The 19,234-nt window shown below is 51.1% G+C and overlaps 1 protein-coding gene across 1 annotated transcript in view; it reads left to right on the top strand.

Moving 5' to 3' along the window:
- The window catches only part of Celf4 (CUGBP Elav-like family member 4), a 283,403-nt gene extending 264,415 nt beyond the window's left edge, over window positions 1-18,988 (top strand). The window contains 6 exon segments of the mRNA XM_036205194.1: window positions 1,781-1,846; window positions 2,818-2,901; window positions 6,955-7,038; window positions 10,662-10,740; window positions 11,018-11,189; window positions 18,365-18,988. Coding sequence (XP_036061087.1) covers window positions 1,781-1,846; window positions 2,818-2,901; window positions 6,955-7,038; window positions 10,662-10,740; window positions 11,018-11,189; window positions 18,365-18,391 — 512 coding nt within the window. The 3' untranslated portion in view covers window positions 18,392-18,988.
- Window positions 18,989-19,234: the final 246 nt, after the last annotated feature.

Here is a 19,234-nt window from a genome sequence, read left to right as displayed (position 1 = left end):
GCACTGTGCTGGGGCTCTGCCTCTAAGTTATACAGCTTGTTTTGCACATTGGCTTCGAACTTTGTTCTGTTAGAAAAGGGCACCATTTCTTACATGTATAAAGTTGCTGTATGGGTTAGCACCAGAAAGTCCAAGACAACAAATCAGATATGCTGTCACTCTAGAGAGCTCAGAAGAAAGCAAAGGAGACAGGCAAGAGGGAGCCAGAGTTAGCTCTGACAAGCATCACAGTTTGGAGTTCTTGCTCTAGTCTGTCTCCACCATGGGGAAATATAGGGATTAGGTATTGGGCTGAGCAAGGAAATAGCTCTGGTCATCCCTCTTTAGCTCCCTCTTGAAAGGCAAAGTCCCACCTGTGGGGGCTTGTGCAGTCCCCCCGTTCCTTGGAGGTATTGTACCTGTCATCTCCCTGTCCCTAGGGACCTTTGTTCCAGGCTAATCTAGAGACTCCCCTGAGCCTTAGGTGCTGTTTCCCATGTGGAATCTTACCCAAAGACTCATGGACAAGAGCTCAAAATGAAGTGGGCATTCTCCCTGTTAAAGGCATTGAAGCCTGACAGGCAGTTAGCTTGGCTGGTCTGGGTCAAAAGAGAAATGAGCCCAGGGGCTTTTTTGATACTACCTAGGGTAATCCAGTTCATTCCAAACACAGTAGAGCTGGATCCTCCCTGTGTGTGGACATCTATCTCCCTGGGCCAGCCCACTCCTCATGTCAATCATTGCTGGTCCATATTTAATTGTTCTCCTGAGATCTCCTTGGCACTAACAAAGACTAGAGGCAAAAACAAGCCTTTCACCAGTCCAGTTTCCATGAGGGTCCTGGTAAAGATTCCATTCAAGATGCTTCTCTTCTTCTGGCTCCTCGATTTCTCTGGGAGGTATCTTTCTCCAAGCCCTACTGGTGGACCCAAGGGAAGTGATTTACTTTGCTCTCTATTGCTGTGATAATGACCATGATAAGAAGCAATGTGGTATGGAAAGGGTTTATTTGGCTAAGTCTCCTGGGCTACAGTCCATTGATGGGGGAAGGCAGGAACCTAGGGCAGGAACTGAAGCACAAGCCATAGAGTACTGCTGTTTACTGGCTTCCTCCCCGTGGCTTGATCAACCTGCTTTCTTATGCGACTCAGAACCACTTTCCAAAGGGTGGCACTGCCCTCCATGAGCTGGGCCCACCTATATCGACTATTAATCAAGAAAATGCCCCATAGACTTGCCTGAAGGCCTCTGATGGAGGTTCTTCTCCCCAGATGACTCTAGCTTGTATCACGCTAACAAAAATCTCCCCGGCACAGGGACAGATAGTCAGGGCGAGTCCTCCCAGAGCACTTCTTCCATTCACTTGGGATCTGTAAGCTGTTCTTTCATTCACTGATTCTACGTTCTTCTGAGGGTCTATGAACAAAAGGCCTCCAATCTGGCCCCTCTCCAGGGCCAGGGCCCTCATGTCTCCCCACCAAGATCCTCATGGGCTGGCACCTCTCCCCAGCCTTCACAAAGCTTCTGCATGAACTGATCTCAGGCCCATCCCAGGCCAGCTTCACTATGCTCTTCTCATCTAGAATGGATGACTCAGTACCTACTTAGGGTTTGGGTACAGAACAGAGAACTCCAACAAGACCCAGCTCTCAAGGTGCCTGTCTCCGATGCCCTGCTTTGGGGCCAGCCAATGGTGACCAGAGAGGGCAGCAAAGCCACACTGGTATCCCTTTGGACATGGTGGGGGCAGGGGCTAGCTTGGGCGGACTTCATTGACCCCCGATTTCTTGTCTTCCTGCAGCACAGAGTCCCACCGCAGCGGACCCCCTGCAGCAGGCCTACGCTGGAGTGCAGCAGTATGCAGGACGTTAGTATCCATGCAGCCTCTTGGCCCTTTCACCAGCTGTACCCATCTGTCCACATACTGTACCTTCCCTCTCCAGCCCTGCATGAGGTGGGGGAGGGAGTAGTAGGGGGCTCTAGATGGAAGGAGGGTTGGTGGAGCTGGCAGAGATGCTCTCTTCCATCATTACCCAGGCTGTCTTTCACCTCAGATTCTCTACATGGTGCCCTCACATAGCGGTGGAGGGAGGGCCAGAACTCCCTGAGTTGGTGAGCCAGAGGAAAGTTTTACCCTTGATAGGCAGTGACACATTTGATTTCCTGTCCCTGTGACACTGACTGCCTGGGCCAATGTGCCTGGTAATCCCATGCTACATAGCTATGTTGGTTGCTGCTCTGTGCAGTTCATGGTCTCTGGCCCAGAGAGGAGGAGGGACTCTGGAGGGGAAGCAGCTTCTCCTATCCAGGCAAGTAAGATGGAGCCCAGAGGAGAAGGCAGCAAAATGGACAGGCAAGAAGGAAGAGGTGGCCTGAGGCCAGTAGGCCGGGTGTCATAGAACCCATCCAAGCTGTCAGCCAAGCCTCTCCCTCTGTCCCACCACTTGGCCACATACTCTTGTCATCTCTACCCAGCCTGTGCCCACTGTCTGTCCTGGCTAAGGCATCCCTTCTGCCCTCCCTCTGACCAAAGCTTTCCCAACCAAACACAGAGAACAAGATCCATACTTCGTCGGGAAGCTCCTTACTTCCCACCAGGTATCAGCTGAACAGAAGTAGGTCAGCTGATTGTCCACTGTTCCAAGTTAGACCTGCCTGTCCCCGGACACACACACACACACACACACACACACACACACACACACACACACACACACAGGGTGGCTGGTGGCCCTGGCTAACTGACACTGAAATCTCTCTCTTTATTCTGTCCTCCCGCCCTGTCCATGTCTCTCTGCACCCTGTTGCCATCTCTTGACTTTTTCTCCGGCTCCCCAGCAGCTGCCTACCCTGCTGCCTATGGTCAGATAAGCCAGGCCTTTCCTCAGCCACCGCCAATGATTCCCCAGCAACAGAGAGAAGGTGAGTCCCAGCCCCTCCCCCATTCCCCATTCCCTGAAGAGGCTGCTTACCTGGGCCTCTGGCCTCCCCAGGCCTCTGACCTTGGTTAGATGTGTACATGGAGGTGGGTGGGAGAGCTGCTGGGCTAGGAGAAGAGGTCCTCTCCTCTTCACACAAGGAGGTGTGCATCTTATGAGAAGCTCTCAAATCAAAGCAGCCTGGCCAGGGGCAGCTGACAGGACACCATTCCCCTGGATCTAGCAAGCCATGCCCATGGCACCTTCCCTACTCCCCACTGTTATTTGCCAGTGGTCTGACACAGCTCACATGCAAATACATCGGTCTTTAAAAACCAACCCTTGAGAATGGGGAGATTATTTTCTTTCTGCAGCAAGCCCTTCGGTCACTCTTAAACAAGATCTAGCAGAAGTTAAGAATGTATTTGCTGGTGGAGGCGCTGTCCTGCTCCTGGGAGTTCTCAGCTTTACTGAGAACACATAGGTCCATCCCCTGTGGTGATCTTCTGGGGTCCATCGGCTGTGTCCCCAATGAGTGAAAGCGGAGCTGAGAAGTGAGGCTCCGGCAACGGGGCAGCCTTTGCAGCATGGGGCACTGGGGAGGAGATGGTGGCTAGCCTGAGGGGGTCAGGGAAGTGAGGTGCTTCAGGAGGTAGAGTCCACCTGCCTTCCCTGAGGGGTAAGACTTGACCAGTGTGGAGGGCAGGGAGAAATAAATGTTCATGACTGAAGAGCCAGGTGTAGGAGGCTAATTTATCCTGTACAGGATACATGCTCCAGTGATCAGGAGAGAAAGGTGGCATTCCCAGACAGGTTCCACGCACGGGTGGAATGAGGTGTGCGATGGTGTCATGCAGGTCTAGTGAAGAAGGATGCCCTCAAAGGTTGTGTGCAGGGGTCAGAGTGTGGGCAGAGCAGGACAAGCAAGCCTTGGTGGAGACTTCATGATGGCACCCATCAGTTTCCTTCCCGGTACCCAGAGTCACAGAAGCAGCAAGATAGGAAACCTATATACACAACCGTCCCAGAGGCCCGTCACAGAAAGCTGAGCTTGAGAATCAGGAACACCAACAAGACCCCAGCTTCTTCACCCGCTGCTAAGAGTGACCTGTAACAAGACCACCAAGTCTGTTCCAGAAGTCCACGTGGAAGTTTCTAGTGGTTTCCGAATGTCAGGCATGTTTTCCTTGAAGCAGACTGCACTAGTGATCTGGGGTGTAGGTTACTCCCAGAGGACGTGGAGTACACACTGATCCAATTCCCTTTGGTGAGAGGGCCCCTAGCAGATGCTAGCCACTGAGTGGTTGCAAGTATGGATTTCAAACTACATCCCTCTGGGTCTGACTCCCAGACCAACCACCTCCTATTTAGATGACTCCACACAAGTCCCTCCACTTCAACACTTACACCGTCAGAGCAGAGGACTGTTCCTTAGACAGATCTGTGTATCACACTCAAGTCTGCTCTCCTGTACCCTGTGCAGCAAATGTCTACACACAGCCCTTCTCCACCCAATTACCACCTCCTCCAAAGCCTCAAAGGGCATGTCCCCATGCATCAGACAGCTCCTGAGGACCACATTGTATTTCCCCATACCTAGGACCCCAGAAGTCTGTGGGCCCTTCCTGTTCCTTACCCCATGCCCTGTAATGGCTGAGTACCAGCTGGGGCCTGTCAGTGAGCAGGTCAAGAGGAGTAGTCCCGCAAGGCCTGTTTTATCCAAAGAGCCCTCCCAGGGCTTGTGGCCTTGGGGCCTACCTTCCTGCAGCTCAGACCTTCCTCCATTAGGTCAGAGCCACAGGAATGGACCAGGAGTCCCAGTGGTGCTAATCTAGGCCTAGAGCAGAGAGCTGTGCCCAAAGGCCCAACTTTTGTTACTTGCTTACCTCTCTCTGTAGTCAGATCACTTCATCACTCTGTCTTAAAGGCCTATGAATCCCTAAACTTTGTTATGTGTACACACACACACACACACACACACACACACACACACACACACACATACATGCTGCAGCTTAGTGCCATTCTAACCCAGCATACAACAGCCCTCACTACTGGCCTTAAACTCAGGTTCCCTTCTGCTTCCTGCCCCTTTGCCCCCAATGCTACCCTGTGCATCTAGCTCTGACCTTCTTCTATACGAGGCCCTGTGTGACAGCCCTCACCATCCTTTCCTTGGAGCAGAAATAGTCCATGGACCCATCCCTTTCTCCCGGCCATGACGTACAGGCTTCTTAGGGAAGCAGAAGGCAGGAAGGACAGGGGCATGAATGCAGAAACTAACAGCAGCTGTGCATGCTGCATACATGCTTGGGGTTATGGCATATTACGGTTATGGGGTTAGGCGCAGGCTGTGGGTTTGGAAGGAGGAGGACTCTAGCACACAGAAGTGGAAAGGTGGATGCTGTAGGTAAGGGACACCAGGAACAAAAGATGCTACCAAGCATGTGGTGAGCCTGGGGCCCAGGAGATAGGAAGAAAGGTGGGCCAGAAGCCGACAAAGCCAGGACCCACAGGTTGTATGAAATGTGGATGGAAAAGGCCAAATTCCTTCAGCTCCATTACAGCTAGTCTCTTATAACAGGATGACTGCTGAATATCAGAGTATAATGATAGATGGGGAAGACTCTCCTGCCAGCTCCTAGTCTTTGAGATGAGCCTGACAGATGCCGGAACCTATCCCCAGATCATATGCTGTACAGACAGAACAGGCATCTCTGGGATGACTGTGGCTGCAGCTCTGCGGAGAGCTGGGTGTGGTCAGGGATAGTCACTTTCTGACTCTGAGACCTGAATGTCCCCATTGCTCTGGGCTGGACTGACTTCTGTAGATGAAGCAATGCAGAAAGAGTTGGGAGGCAGGATCACTGTTAAATCTGGGGACAACAGCGGCTCCTGACATCCCAGTTCAGATGACATGGGAGGGCACTCAGCCACACCTTGCAGACAGAATTGAGCTAATGTCCTGTCTCTGAAGGCTCATAGAGGAGTCTGAATTTCAAATGAGGGTCCCAATTCCCAGGCAGTTGTCAGCATGGGGTAGAGTGGAGCCATCAAGGAAGCCTTGAAGAATATGAATGAGAACAGGAGGGAAGGTGTGTGGTGGGCCACAGGGTGACAGGGATGAGAGAGAGAGAGCAAATGGCCCTGTCACAGTGAGTGACCCTATTATTGGAAAGAAAACCTCCAAGATGTGGAGAAAAAGCTCAGCCCAGTATGGACTTGGCCACCAGAAGGGAAAGGCCAGAAGAAATCCCAGAGAGACAGAGTTGGGGGAGAGGGTCTAGATGAGTTCTGGAGGAGTATGACTTAGATTGGTCTTCAGGGGGTGATTTCTGCCCCGAAGTGGGTCCTACCTTGCTGGAGACCATCAAGAGGTACATTCAGCTGGTACGAACTAGCAAGAACATGGCATGGTTGGAGCAGACAGGGTGATGGGAAGGCCACCAAAGTTTGGGTGGTGAAAAGGAAGGACATCTACTGCTGGTTCCGAGTGTGCCATCCACAGGCAGAGGTTCTGGGGGAGGGCTGCCAGGGACAGGCGCGAGATCAGTGGCTTAGCAGGTGGCTTTGGTGGGCAAGGAAATCTCCAGGCTCTGGGCCAGTAGTGGAGGTGTAATCAGAAGGAGGGAGGGGAGACAGTGGGAAGGCAAAGGAGCATCCAGAGTTAGTTATTTGTCCCCCAGACTCTGTACTCCTTCCTCAGCACCTCATTTCCAGGGACACAGCTGGTCAGGCCTTGGCATATTCACCCCGTTTTCTCGTTGACTCTGCCTGCCCTTCCAGCCCCAGAGCTATTGACCCTTTTCTGAAAGACCACCGAGGTACAGGCAGGTTCAGGGACTCGCCCAAGGCCAAGTAGAGATTGGAGCTCACACTTGGGGCTCGGTACACTCTCCCATTTTGGGGAGTTGCTCCTGGATCTTGAAAGAGCCTCCGCCTCCTAGCCCTGCCCCTCCCTCCCTGCTGCACTGCCTAGCTTGCTCACCTTTCCTCTGTCTCTCTCTTCCCCCACCCTGACATCCCTCCTCCCTTCCCCCCCCCCCCCCCACTGCAGGGCCCGAGGGCTGTAACCTGCTCATCTACCATCTGCCCCAGGAGTTTGGGGACGCTGAGCTGATGCAGATGTTCCTCCCTTTCGGTAATGTCATCTCCTCGAAAGTGTTTGTGGATCGGGCGACTAACCAAAGTAAATGCTTTGGTGGGTAAAGATAACAAACCATTCAGCTTCACCTAGGATGGGGGCTGCTCCCACCGACTCCTCCTGCTCCTTCACACTGTCCCAGGTGCTCCTGGGCCCAGCCTCCATCTCCCAGTCCTTTTCTTCTGTTCTGCTCTTCCTCTGGCTTCTCAGCTTTCCCTTCCCACACTCACTTGGCTCCCACCTCCCAGTGCAAGAAATCCCTTTCTAGACCCAAAGCCCAGTTACAGCCACCAAGAAAGGGAAGGGGTCACTGTGGGTGGGGTGGGAGTATACCATGTAAAGCCAGACTCATCTTCCCAACAACCTCTCATGCTCAGAGAGTCCAGTTTGAGCCCTAGGGTGAATGATCCAGGGGGCAGTCAGCCCAAGGAGGCCCTATCTACCTGCCCCTTAGCCCTCTCTCCATCTCTCTGTCCATCCACCTTTCCTCTGCCTACCCCGTTCCTTGCTCCTCTCCGGCCATGCGGTGACCCCACCCTTACACCCACTTCAGGCCACCAGAGTGGGCATTGTTGAGGAGCCAGGAGGAGACGACCTTCTAAGTCTAAGTTCTGAGCACACTAGAAGCCACAGCTACTTAGCAGCAGTGAGCTATGCCCAGCACCAGGCAATGAAGCAATAAGGAGAGCAGGACGGGGCTAGAATGAGAATCTGGCTGGAATGAAAGGGTCAAAGGACAGGAAATGAGGCTTCGCACAGTACTAGAGAGGGAGGTCTGCACTAGACTTCTGCCATTCTCTGAGGAGTCTTTGGCTGGCCATATTTTGTTTGTTCTATAAATTTGGCACCTTTATCCAGAAAGGTCCAGATCTCATGGCATCCTCTCTCATGCTTACACATCTTCTTTCGATTCCTTCTTGACTCATCTCTCTACTCTTCATTTACTCCCACCAGAGCATCCTTCTAGGGCAATTATCTACTCATGAGTCCCCAAGGAATAAGAGTATAGAATCCACAGAGTGCCATACCCAGAGCCAGAGCTGAGTCTGCCAAACCTTCATGCTGACCCTCAGGTTCTGGGTGTATGAGGAGAGAGTGGGAGCCTGTGATGGCCAGGGAACTTAGGGATGGGCAGGGGGAGGGGGCAGAGAGCACAGAGTGGAGAAGAACCAGAAAGCATTAAGTATTGAAGAGTTTCCAGTATGGAATCACAAAAAAAACTTGGGATTTAGGGTGTGTCCCCAGGAGAGTCAAGATCATGGCTCCCCTCTGGCAGCTAGCACAGGAAACTCCTGTGATTTTTCTCCAACCACACAGAGTTGCCCCAGCATCTCGTTTCTCCTTGGCTACGAAAATCATATAGCTGTGCCTCTCCCTACCTGACTGGCATGTCTCTTTATGAATTAAGATGATGTGCATAAACCAAACTGGAAGTCAGTTCCCTTTGTGTTTTCCTTTACAAATGTCATCTACGCCACAAACATCATGTAAAGAACACCACTAGGAGCCTCTAGCCACTTCACATCTGCCTTATTGTCTGCCTCTCTGGATGCAACCCAATTTTCAAGCCATTTCCCCAGTGTCTACCCCCCAAAATGCTGCCTAGTCCCTTAGACCACGTGTGCTCTCCACGACCAAGATTTCCTCTCTCTCTCTCTCTCTCTCTCTCTCTCTCTCTCTCTCTCTCTCTCTCACCCTGTCTGTACACCTCTACTCAATTTCTTCTCTTCTCAGACTTCTGTCTAGCCCTCTGCGTCCCCTTAAGCCACTTGGATCCCCTGGCTCAGTCCTACAGAAGAGCCTCCTGCCCTTCTCTAGAGATCTTTACTGCCGGACTTGCTCATGGGCAAGTCATTGAATGCTCTGAGCCTCAGTGCCCTTTTTTATGAAGTAGGGATGCAGCAGGTATCCCTAAGGGGGCCTGTATGGGTCTATGAGATGGCCAAGACCGAGACTTGGCTAGAACAGACCTTCTGTAAGGGCCATAGCTCCTTTCCTTATGAAGTGTGTGGCTGTAATCGTGGTCCTGTGCTAACATGCACCCTTCAGAGGCTGCATAACCTGTGTCAGTCGAGCCTCCAAGACTTCATGAGGGAATGATAGCACAGATAGATGCCCGGCTGGGAAGGAATACATCCTACCTCCGGGGTTTTCAGTGTTTGGGGGGCAGGAACTTCTTGAGGGTAGGGTAGGAGGTTTTCTGGAACAGGAAAGCAGTAATCATGGGATGTAGTGCCCAGAGCCCAGTCTTTTTGCAGATGCACTAATGGCTAGTTACTTGATGAAACTAGATGGAGAAGGCCTGTTCCCCTGAGCTCAGAGACACTCCTAAATCCTTAGCTCCAGGAAAGCACTTGTCTATCCAGCAAGCTGGGCTGCTGCTTTTCTGCAAACGTCCACCAAGTAGCCATCCCTCCTCTTGGCTTCACCCCAGACAGCTCTGAGGTCCTCCTTCTTCTCTCAGCTTTGCCCTTCTTTCTCCACAAAGAGCCACCACCCCTAGAGTGGGTGCCAGAGGTGTCCACGTCGGCGTGGAGAATGAGTGCAGTCGGGCAGGGGCAGAGGCTTGGCTGTGCTCTCCTTCCTTAGTTTGGGGGACAGAGGTGCAAACAGACTTACACTCACACTTCTGGAAGCCACTCTAGTCTGCTGAGCGCCCGACTTTAGTCATCAGGTGCACAGGTCGGTGGAGGGAGATGGCTGGAGGGCATGCTGACGCTGGTTTTGTTGCTCTGAGCCTGACCTGATCACTTATGCATGCACACGTGCACAAGTGAGACACATGCCACCCTTTCCTTCATCTTTCATGATTCATGGCTGCATGGATAAACTGAGCAAGGCCGAGAGGAAAAGGGAAGAGCCAGATGTAGACAGTATCTGGGAGAGTGAGGAGGGAAAAGCAGTAGGCAAGAAGGTGAGAGATAAGGTCAGGAGAGCAAGGGTGTAGCCATCTTAGGACGAAGTCAGGGCAGGCCCAAAGCACACAGCAAATATCCAGGAAAGCAGCTCCTTTGCATGCTTTCTGGCCACACAATGATTTAAAAAACAAAACCAAAAATCTATCTCACAGCCATCTGGAGACAACCATGTTCTGTGCATAACCTGGCCATCTCAGCCAAGCTGGGCTTCATGTGTTTGTAGGACCTATGTCCATTTTTACAGAAGATAACCCTCTGGGACAGAATGGATTAAACAAAGCTCTGAAGGTTTTTCTGGAGTGTTTGTGGCAAGAGGGCATACTTTTACTTAATGCCCCTCATTCTGGTCCCTAGCGGCTTGGCCCAGTGGACCACAGAAACCCCTTTCTCAAAGGCCAGGTAGGGAACTGAGCACAAGGTGTCTATATGAGGAAATGCGTTCAGAGGAAGAGCCACAGTCTGGTCTGTCTGAGGGTGTTGGTCACAAGCGAAACACAGAGCAGAACAGTAGTGGAAGGCGCTCCTCATCCCTAGGAAAGGCGGGTGCAGGACAAGACACGTGGTGTGTGTGCTTAGCGCGAGCTTCCCACAGCGGTGAGGGCTGCGCACAGCCCCAGGGTTGAAGCGGGGTTGGGGGGGTGACCGGGCGGTGGAGTGGCTTCCCCGACGTTCCTCCCTCCCGGCACTCCTCTCTCTCCCCAGGCCGGCACCCCGTGCCCTCCCGCTGCCAGGCCCCCTCCTGTCAGGGAGGACAGTGTGCAATAAGCTCCTCCGCCCGCAGGTGTGTCCGCCCTCTCCCGCGGGAGGAGAGGGCCGAGGTGGCGGGCCGGCCGGGGTGGGGGGCGGGCGGGCGCCGCCGGCGTCACGGGGAGCCGAGGAGCAGCTGAGCCCGGGCCGGGGCGCCAGGCCGGGAGGGGCCTGCGGGCGGAGGGGCGGGGCTGAGGCCGGGCCGGGCCGGGGGCGGAGCCTCGAGCCCCGCCCCTCCCCTCCCCTCCTGCCCGCAGCGGCCCCGGGCGGCCCCGTGGAAACCCAGGCCCTGGTCCCTCGTGTCTCGCCAGGCTTCGTGAGCTTCGACAACCCGGCCAGCGCGCAGACCGCCATCCAGGCCATGAACGGCTTCCAGATAGGCATGAAGAGGCTCAAGGTGCAGCTGAAGCGGCCCAAAGACGCCAATCGCCCGTACTGAGCGCCGGCGGGAGCGTCCCCCGGGGGAGACCAGGACTCGCACAGGTAACCAGGGGTGGCGGGGCCTAGGGACGGGAGGTTTGGATGGACCCGTCGCCTCCTCGGGCCTTCCTGCGCCCCGCCCTCACCTGTGCCTTGGACCCGATGCGCCTTGATCAACCTGCACCTGGCTCAAGGCCTACATCATAGGCATAGGACTGAGGTCATCCTGGCTGAATCCCCTCTGCTTCCCAGCCACGAGGGGCAGAAGCAAGGAACCTCTGAGAAGGTGAACAGAGCCTTGGGCCTGCGCCTTCAGCCTCCCATTGTGGTCCTGTTAGACAGGGACCCTAGATGGGCAGATAGCAAGCTCAGGCCCTACAGTGAGAAAGACCCTCAGGTTGAGCCTTCTCCCAGACTCCCTGGCTCTTGCATGCCCAGGTTTGCTGGCAGCTTGCTCCTTGACTACTCTACCCTGTAGCTGCCCTAGCTCAGCCAGGACAGGAGGGGCAGGGATTTTTCAAAGGAATTTTAGCAGGAAACACAACAAGAGGACACACACAGCTGAGGACAGGATGGTACAATGTTGGGAAAGGGAACCCTGCCTGGCAGCTAGAGGCAGATAGCCACTCCTTTTTGGGTTAAGTGTTCTCCTGGGCAGAACAGATTACTGGGAAAGGAATGGAGGCAATGCTCCAGGCTATCAAGTCCACCTCTCTCAGTTCCCTTGATGCTACCCACCCCAGTAATCCCCAGCTTAGTCACAGACCAGAGATGAAGGCCACATTCGGCCTCTTCTGGCTCAGGTTGTTCCACCCACCCCTTCCCCCTCTTAATTAGCACCACTGTGCCTCAGGCACTGTGTTGGGTACATGAGAAAGTTGGAGAAAGATTGCCTAGTATTGGTAGGTATGGGAATGGTAGCTGAACTGAAGTAGTGTAGTCAGAATTGTCAGGCCAGCCTGAGTTGATATTGGAGCAGATGAGAAGGTGATGGAGGAGCATCTGGGGATGAGTGGTCTTCCTCTGGGGTGAGGTCAGGGGCAGCATGTCTAAGGAGCAGGCGGGGGCTGGGGGTGTTGTAGGGAGGGCTGAGAGGTGGGAGAGACTTGGCCCTCCTCTGAAGTGGGGAGGGATGTTGGCGAGTTGTTCAGGGGAGCTGGGGTAGCCTGCTGCTGTGCTGATGCTAGGCTGTAAAGGCTGCAGCTAAGATCAGCTGTATTGACCTTAGTCCAGGGCAGGGCAGACAGTGTGGATGCTTAGATATAATTTGAAGGTAGAGCCAAAGATGCTATTCCTGACCCATTAGAAGGTTTGGAAAGGGGAGAGGACCCTGGGGAGACACTCACAATTCTTCCCTAGTGATAGAAGAATGGAGTCTGTAAGAAAGATTAGGCATGTGAAGGTTAAAACATTTAAGTGGAGGTTCAGGGTCAGGAGTGTGGGAGGGAATCTCCAGATTACCAGTCTCTCCTATCATTTCACACTTCCCTGCAGGGGTACAGGCACCAGCAGAAGACCCTTCTGAACCAGCTGTAGCAGGGGACCTTTTCTCTCTGGGTCAATGTTAGCCAACACTGTCAGCCCAAGAGAGCAAAGCTGAGTCTGGTCTCCTCACTCCCAGCCCTGCCGATTTCTGCCTTACGTGTACATGAGGCATGTTAGTTCACAGAGTCTGAGTACCATTTTGTGCTGGGCATTAGACCTGGGGCTGAAGACATAGAGATGAGTGGGTTACATCACAGAGCAATGCACACACAGGCTCAAGATGCAGCCAGCAGATGGGTGTGCTCCCAGAGAGGAATGACTCAGTCACGAAGCTGTTTCTGGACAGAGAACACTCTTCCTGAAATAGGGAGAGTACTCCAAGGTGCATGCCAGGCTTCTGTTTCCTCCCTAACGAAACTATGATTTTGAAGTTGATCAGAGGATTTGCAGAAGCATGTGGGGACTTTTGCTAGCAGCTTCTGTCCTGCCCTTATGGCCTAAGCAAGGTTAGGAATTCCTAGATGAAGAGTGGAAAAAGGCAAGTGTGCTGTGTGGGACGTGGAGTAAGAAGTGGACCACAGGGTGGATAGATCCAGCTGGCACTCAGACCTGGGAGGAGTTCTTCCATCAGTAAATACAAAGGCCATGAAGATGACCACTACAGACTTTCATATGCCAGGCATTGCTCTGACAGGTAACAGTTGGTAACATGGAACTACCAGCTGTGACTCCCTATCAGGTGGGGAGTATCAGAATTCCTGCTCCACTAGTGAGCACAGAGGGATTAAGTGACTTGCCATCAGCCAGTGAGCAATGGAGCCAAAATTTGAAGCCGGGAGAATGGAAAACTCCTGCCCTCATCACATCTCTGCTGCCCACAGCACCTTGAACTCCAGAAAGCACGCTCGCTATATGATTCTTTGGAGCAGCCATCTGACAGCCTCCTCCCTAGGATACGCGGTCTTAAACTGTGATGGGACATAACTCCTATGATCAAGTTGCCTTTTAGTTTTCATTCAGATACTATTTAGTGACTTTGCAACCAAGAGTATGGAAGCTGTAGGAGGAGGGTTCTAAGGGAAGGTGGAGCTAGTCAAGGCAGTTGAGGGAACAGCACACACAGAGGCAATTCAAAGAATGTACTGTCATAGGTCAGTGGAAGGTGTTTGTCAGTGACGAGGTGTGAGCTGGAGCTATTCGTGGTTAGGACAAGGAAGCCTGAGGTGAGGCTTGAGGGACCAGGTAAAGCTGGGAGCAGCTAGGTGGTGAGGAGGTGACTCGGGCTAGGTGGTCCCCCTGTAGTAGTAAGATGAGATGTGCAAGCAGGCTTGGTGGTCCAAGGCCGAGTCAGAGCCACTGTGAGACATGTCTTCGGAAGAGAGATTCAAGCAAGGTAGCTGGGCAACATGGCTAGGTTTGGTTCCACAAACTGCGGCCCCAATAGGGTGGGGTCAAACTTGGGGACAGCAGGGCTCTCCTGCCTTGCTGGTTTCCTGTCTCCACTGGCTATTTGGGCCTGGTGTGTGCCTGACCTGTGCAAGGCTGGACTATAGCTTGATGTCTGGGTCATCTATGGCTAGAGTCGAGCTCTTTTAGATGGTGTATCTGTATTGGTCCTGCCTGGACCAACTCACCAACTTGGTGAACCAGAACCTTCCAGACTTGATCTCAGCTTACCTATGCTGGCCAGGACCCAATTACCACCTCCAGGGCTGTGCTCTGTGAGGCATCCCTCCTTGGGGGATGGATACATGGGAGACTGTACTGTGTGTCTGTGGCCTAGTGTAGGAGAGATGAGGCTGCATAAGAGAGTTCCCTGATGGAGTCTGAGAAGAGGAGCTGTATATATTCAGGTCTGAGTCCACGTGTGAAGGACAGCATCTGGCACCAAGGGATAGCTGGATGAAGCTAGGGAGAAAGGAAGAGCAGACTCTTAGGGAGTTCAGACTCTAGAACCAGTGTGCCTTGAGCGCTGACACCCGATGGCAATGTACTCCTTAGTTCTTATGCCCCCTCTCATGCCAGAAGGACCCTCTAACCATGCAGCCCAGCAGAGATGACTTCTGGGAGGGGTTGGAAATGCAGAAGAGGGTGGCAATCAGGATGTAGTAGGCATGAGAAAGCAAGGTCTGACACTGGAAAAGCAAAGAACCCAGTGTGACTTGACAGCCAGAGTAGCTGGGGTGTGCCTCTAGGAAGGTTGCTGGAGGCCATGTGTGGGCCTAGCTGCTTGTCAAATGTAGTTTATCTACAGTAACATTGGGAGATTCTAGGCTTCCCTTCCACTTTTAAGGAAACCAAGACAAAGACTGGAAATGTACTTACTGCACAGGGGGTGGTGGGCGGGAGACCCTGGAGATAAACTGAGAATGTGCAGGTTTTGGCACAGGGCTGCGTGCTACAGAGAGGCAGGGAGCAAGGAGCAAGCTCACAGATAACCTCAGGAGGGGAGCTGGACAAGGAACCCTAGATACAGGGTATCCCAGAAGTGAGCAACATGATGATGCCCACAGAGAAAGGCAGTTTTTCTTAACCTGGGGGTTCCAGCTAGGGAGATGGGACAGCCAGGAAAGCTGCTGATAGTGTGGAGGAGGCAAGGGGCAGAAGAATGGAGGAAGGGTCCCCAGAGCCAAGGAACGAGCAACAAGGGGCAAGGGCTGCGTGCTGCCTTCTATAGCTCCACGCTGCAACTCTCTACAGGCCCCTTTCTCAGGCCAGAGCTGCAGGCAGGCCTCTCTGAGGCCCTCACAGCACAGGAGCACTTAGGCTTGGGTATGAGGTGATCATGAAGGAATGGGCAGTGCTCAGGATGTTACAGGACATCAGGGATTTTGATGTAATTTACTCCATACCTCTAAACCAAAGACGCTGGTTTGCCGAACAAAGAAAGAAGTGTGAGCGTAGAGGTGGACCAGGGACACCTTTCCGAGGGTGGGGATCCTCAGGTGGGAGGGTGCTGCCTAGCTGGACTACACTATGGTGGCAGAGTGCCTCAGGAGACTCAGCTGTCCCACGTGCACAGCCCATCAGGGCACACTGGCTCCCCTGCAGGCCCTCAGGTGAGGAGAGCTCCACATGTCGGGGAGAAAGAACCAAGGTGTTAACAGAGCTTGCTCCCTGACACCTGCTTGCTGGCTATGGTGGTGTGAAGGGCTGATTTTTTTTTCTGGCCCCCTCACCAAACTGCCTGTACCCCTTCCTCTTCCCAACGCATGATGGGTGCCCTTAGGGGCCCCGTGTGAGGTTCTGCTCTTGTTCACAGTGTGCCATGTGTCTGCATAAATAGCTGTGTGTGTATATGTGTGTGTTGATGTGCTCACCTTGTCTGCTGGCTTCTTCCATCCTCTGAGTTCCCTTCGGTTCCCCTATGATTTGAATGCTGTTTTCTCATCCAAGCTTTTAGACTGATGCTGTGGTCTGGTGCTGTATAAATATTTTTTCCTTTTCCTTTTGTTTTAACTTCTTCCTCCCCCTTCTTTACCCTCAGCCCTCTCCCTGCCCCTCCTCCCTCTCTAATCCCATTCGCCCTACCCCCTCTCCCCACACTCTCTTGTTCCCCCTCTCTCTCTCCATATATAAATATATATATATAAATCTTTTCTTCTTTTGTCATTCAATCAAATTCCAACAACCCAACCAGGGCCAGTCAAATCCACCACAGTCTCGCGCTGAGCTAGGATTAAAGTTCACGTAATGACATGAAAGTGGAGAAAGTCCCCCATCCGTAAGTTCACATCAACTCGAAGTTCACAGTGTGACATGATGGCGTCATGTAACAAGGCCAAGAATCGGTTGCATGACACTTGCCGTCAAGTTTCGTGGAGGTGCTGTGATTGGAGCGTTTTTTCCTTGGATGTCGTACCCGTGGATGATTGGCCAGTCATGATCACACGTGCATTTTCTCACCCCTCGTGCTGCCGCGGCCTCTTTTGTTGTGCTCCTTCCCCTTTTTCTGTTCTCGGTGCTTGCAGTGGTTTTATTTTGTGTTGTTTGGTTTTTCTTGTTCAGCGTTTTTTTTTTTTTTAAATGCTTCTCTAGATGTCACATAGAGAAAGAAAAAAAAAAAAAACCAAAATGAAAGAACAAAACAAAAAAAAATTAGTAAAACTGAAAGACAAATTCCTCAATTATCAAACATGGGATCATTTAACTGTATAAACCATTCTTTTTTTTTCTTAAAAATAAGGAAAACATCTTAAAATATTTCTGCGTGGTTGATTTACTTGCACTTGAAAATATTGTGATTTTATTTTTTTCTAGAAATTTGGGGGCCTTTTTCAATTGACACTTTCCTAGGTTTGGTCTTTTTCGAGCTAGTCTATTTTAAATCTCACCTTAAAAGGAAATATGGAAACCAAAACCAAAATATCTATAGTAACAAAATGATAAAGAAAAAAAAAATTCTAAGCCAAAAAGCTAGAGTTCATAACCAGAGTCTCTGAGAGAGAGCCTGGTAAAAATTGTAAGGTTTGTATTGTAGCCACCGCTGCTAAATTGAATGTGGGGAGGGAGGGGTGGTGGGGGTCACGGGAGGGTATTTTTCGTTGGTCTGGAAGAAATATTAGCAACAAAAGCAAAATGCATCTTTTTATTTACAACTGAAAAAGGGTCCTTGACAAGTGTTTTTTAATTTTATTATTATTTTCTTTGGTGTTGTAATTGTTTAGACTGCTGTGTACGGTTTGCTGTTTGTTGAATCAACAGTGTGAAAACCTGCCAGCATGGATTGATACACGCATGACGTTGTCCCCTCCAGTGGGGGCTTTGCAGTTATAATTTTCTTGATGTAGCCAGTCACCCCATGTGTAAGTGGAAGCTGCTTGCTAGAATGGAGATGAGTCCCATTTGTTAATTCACAATGGTTAAGCATTCGCCTTCTGGTTCTAGTCAGATCATGATTGTTTTTAACTTAAAAGCAAAACAAAACAAAAAACACCATTGGAAACAGAATCCAAGCACTGTTTCAGCTAATTTGTTTAAGTTTGATAATTAAATCTATTTTGACCTTTTTTAGGTTCTCCTATCCAATCCCTGGAAGTTCTGACTTTCCTCTAAATTCCCTGGCATGTATGAGAAAGTATTGTGTATGTGCATATGTGTGTGCACTGATGCATTCACATACACACATATCCATGTATATACACATATGTGCAGGTGAATATATTCTACACATATATCCAGATATACATATATATACACACAGCCTCGCAAATAGTTACTAACCTTGGGGAAGGAGTCGTTGGTTAGAAACTGGGCAAGGATTTGGCAAAATTTGAGAAGCAGCTAGCTCTGTCTTCCTTGTTTTCCTCAAGCTGGGGAGGACTGGTTTGGCCACATTTCTGCTGTCTTGTTTGCTAGGCTTCTGTATACATATGGCATCTGGGCTAGGTCCCTTGGGACAAGTTTAATTACAAATTTATATCCCACAGTCCCAAATTCTTCCCTTAGATCTAGCAGTCCCGTAATCCAGAACCCTTCTTAAGGAAGCCAAATCAAGCATTCTCTTCCAACTCTAAGCCCCAGCTATAACCATCACCACTAAACTGCCCAGTGGTTTCTCAGTCTGAATATAGGAGAATGAATTTCTTTTGGCTGTATCATGATCATGACTAATTCTCATACTGGTCTCTCTTCCTTCCCACCCACCATCCCCCAGCAATCCCATCTTCCCCAAAGGCAGGATCCTATTGGTGTTTGGATGCATTCTGTGTTTTCTCACTTGGCTTAATGAGCGCTGATTTTCTTCATTTTAGGGCAGGATGCTGAACGGGCTACATTAAACACAAACCTCTTTCTCTCTCTATTTATAAATGAGAACTGTTGGACGACACCTTTGACATATCAGCCTATACCAATCAAGCTGAAGACTCCAGACACTCTGTGTGACTGTAACATTTCTTCAAGGAAAGTATATCGTCTATGGAGTGCAGAGGGCACGTGTTTGGGGAAAAAATACACATGACATAAAGATGACGACGACGAAGAAAAATGAGATAAAACAAACAAAACCCCGCAACTTTAAAACAAAATAACGTGAGCCCAGATGGGGAAGCTGAAGGGCTGGGCACTAGGAGGAGACACTGCAGCTGCCCACCGATCCTGGGGCGTTTCCAGCCCGCGGGCGCCTGAAGCAGGCAGGGGCAAGCTGCTGCGGGGCCTGGTCCCCAGCAGGCGGCTGGGAGCCGCCACTGAGCATCTCTGTCATTCCTTTAGCTATTTAGGGACCAAAGGACCAAACTTTTTATTGCAGATGTGTAGCTCTGTCAATTAGAGGTGGAATGGAGACCAAACTCCTTCCTGCCTCCTTGGCTGTTCTTGAAACAGCTTAGAGCGATTCTATGAAAAAAAAATGTAATAAAAAAATAATAAAAAAAAAACAAAAAAATTTAAAAAATGAACAAAAAAAAAAACAGGAAAAAATATTGCTTCAACGCTTTTAAAACAGCAAGATACTAGTTCTTTGATACTTTGAGAGGCGCTTTGATTACCCCCATTGAAGTCTCTGAAACTTTCCTATGGTTTTCTGTATTATATGTCTGGATGGAGCTGTTAAGATAAACATACTGGTGGATATTTGGGGAAAGCAACAAAGATATTAAATCATTAACCATGAAGAACGAGAA

This window comes from Onychomys torridus, chromosome 13 (genome assembly GCF_903995425.1).
Source record: "Onychomys torridus chromosome 13, mOncTor1.1, whole genome shotgun sequence".
Taxonomy (NCBI): domain Eukaryota; kingdom Metazoa; phylum Chordata; class Mammalia; order Rodentia; family Cricetidae; genus Onychomys; species Onychomys torridus.
This window is presented reverse-complemented; position numbering and strand designations above follow the sequence as displayed.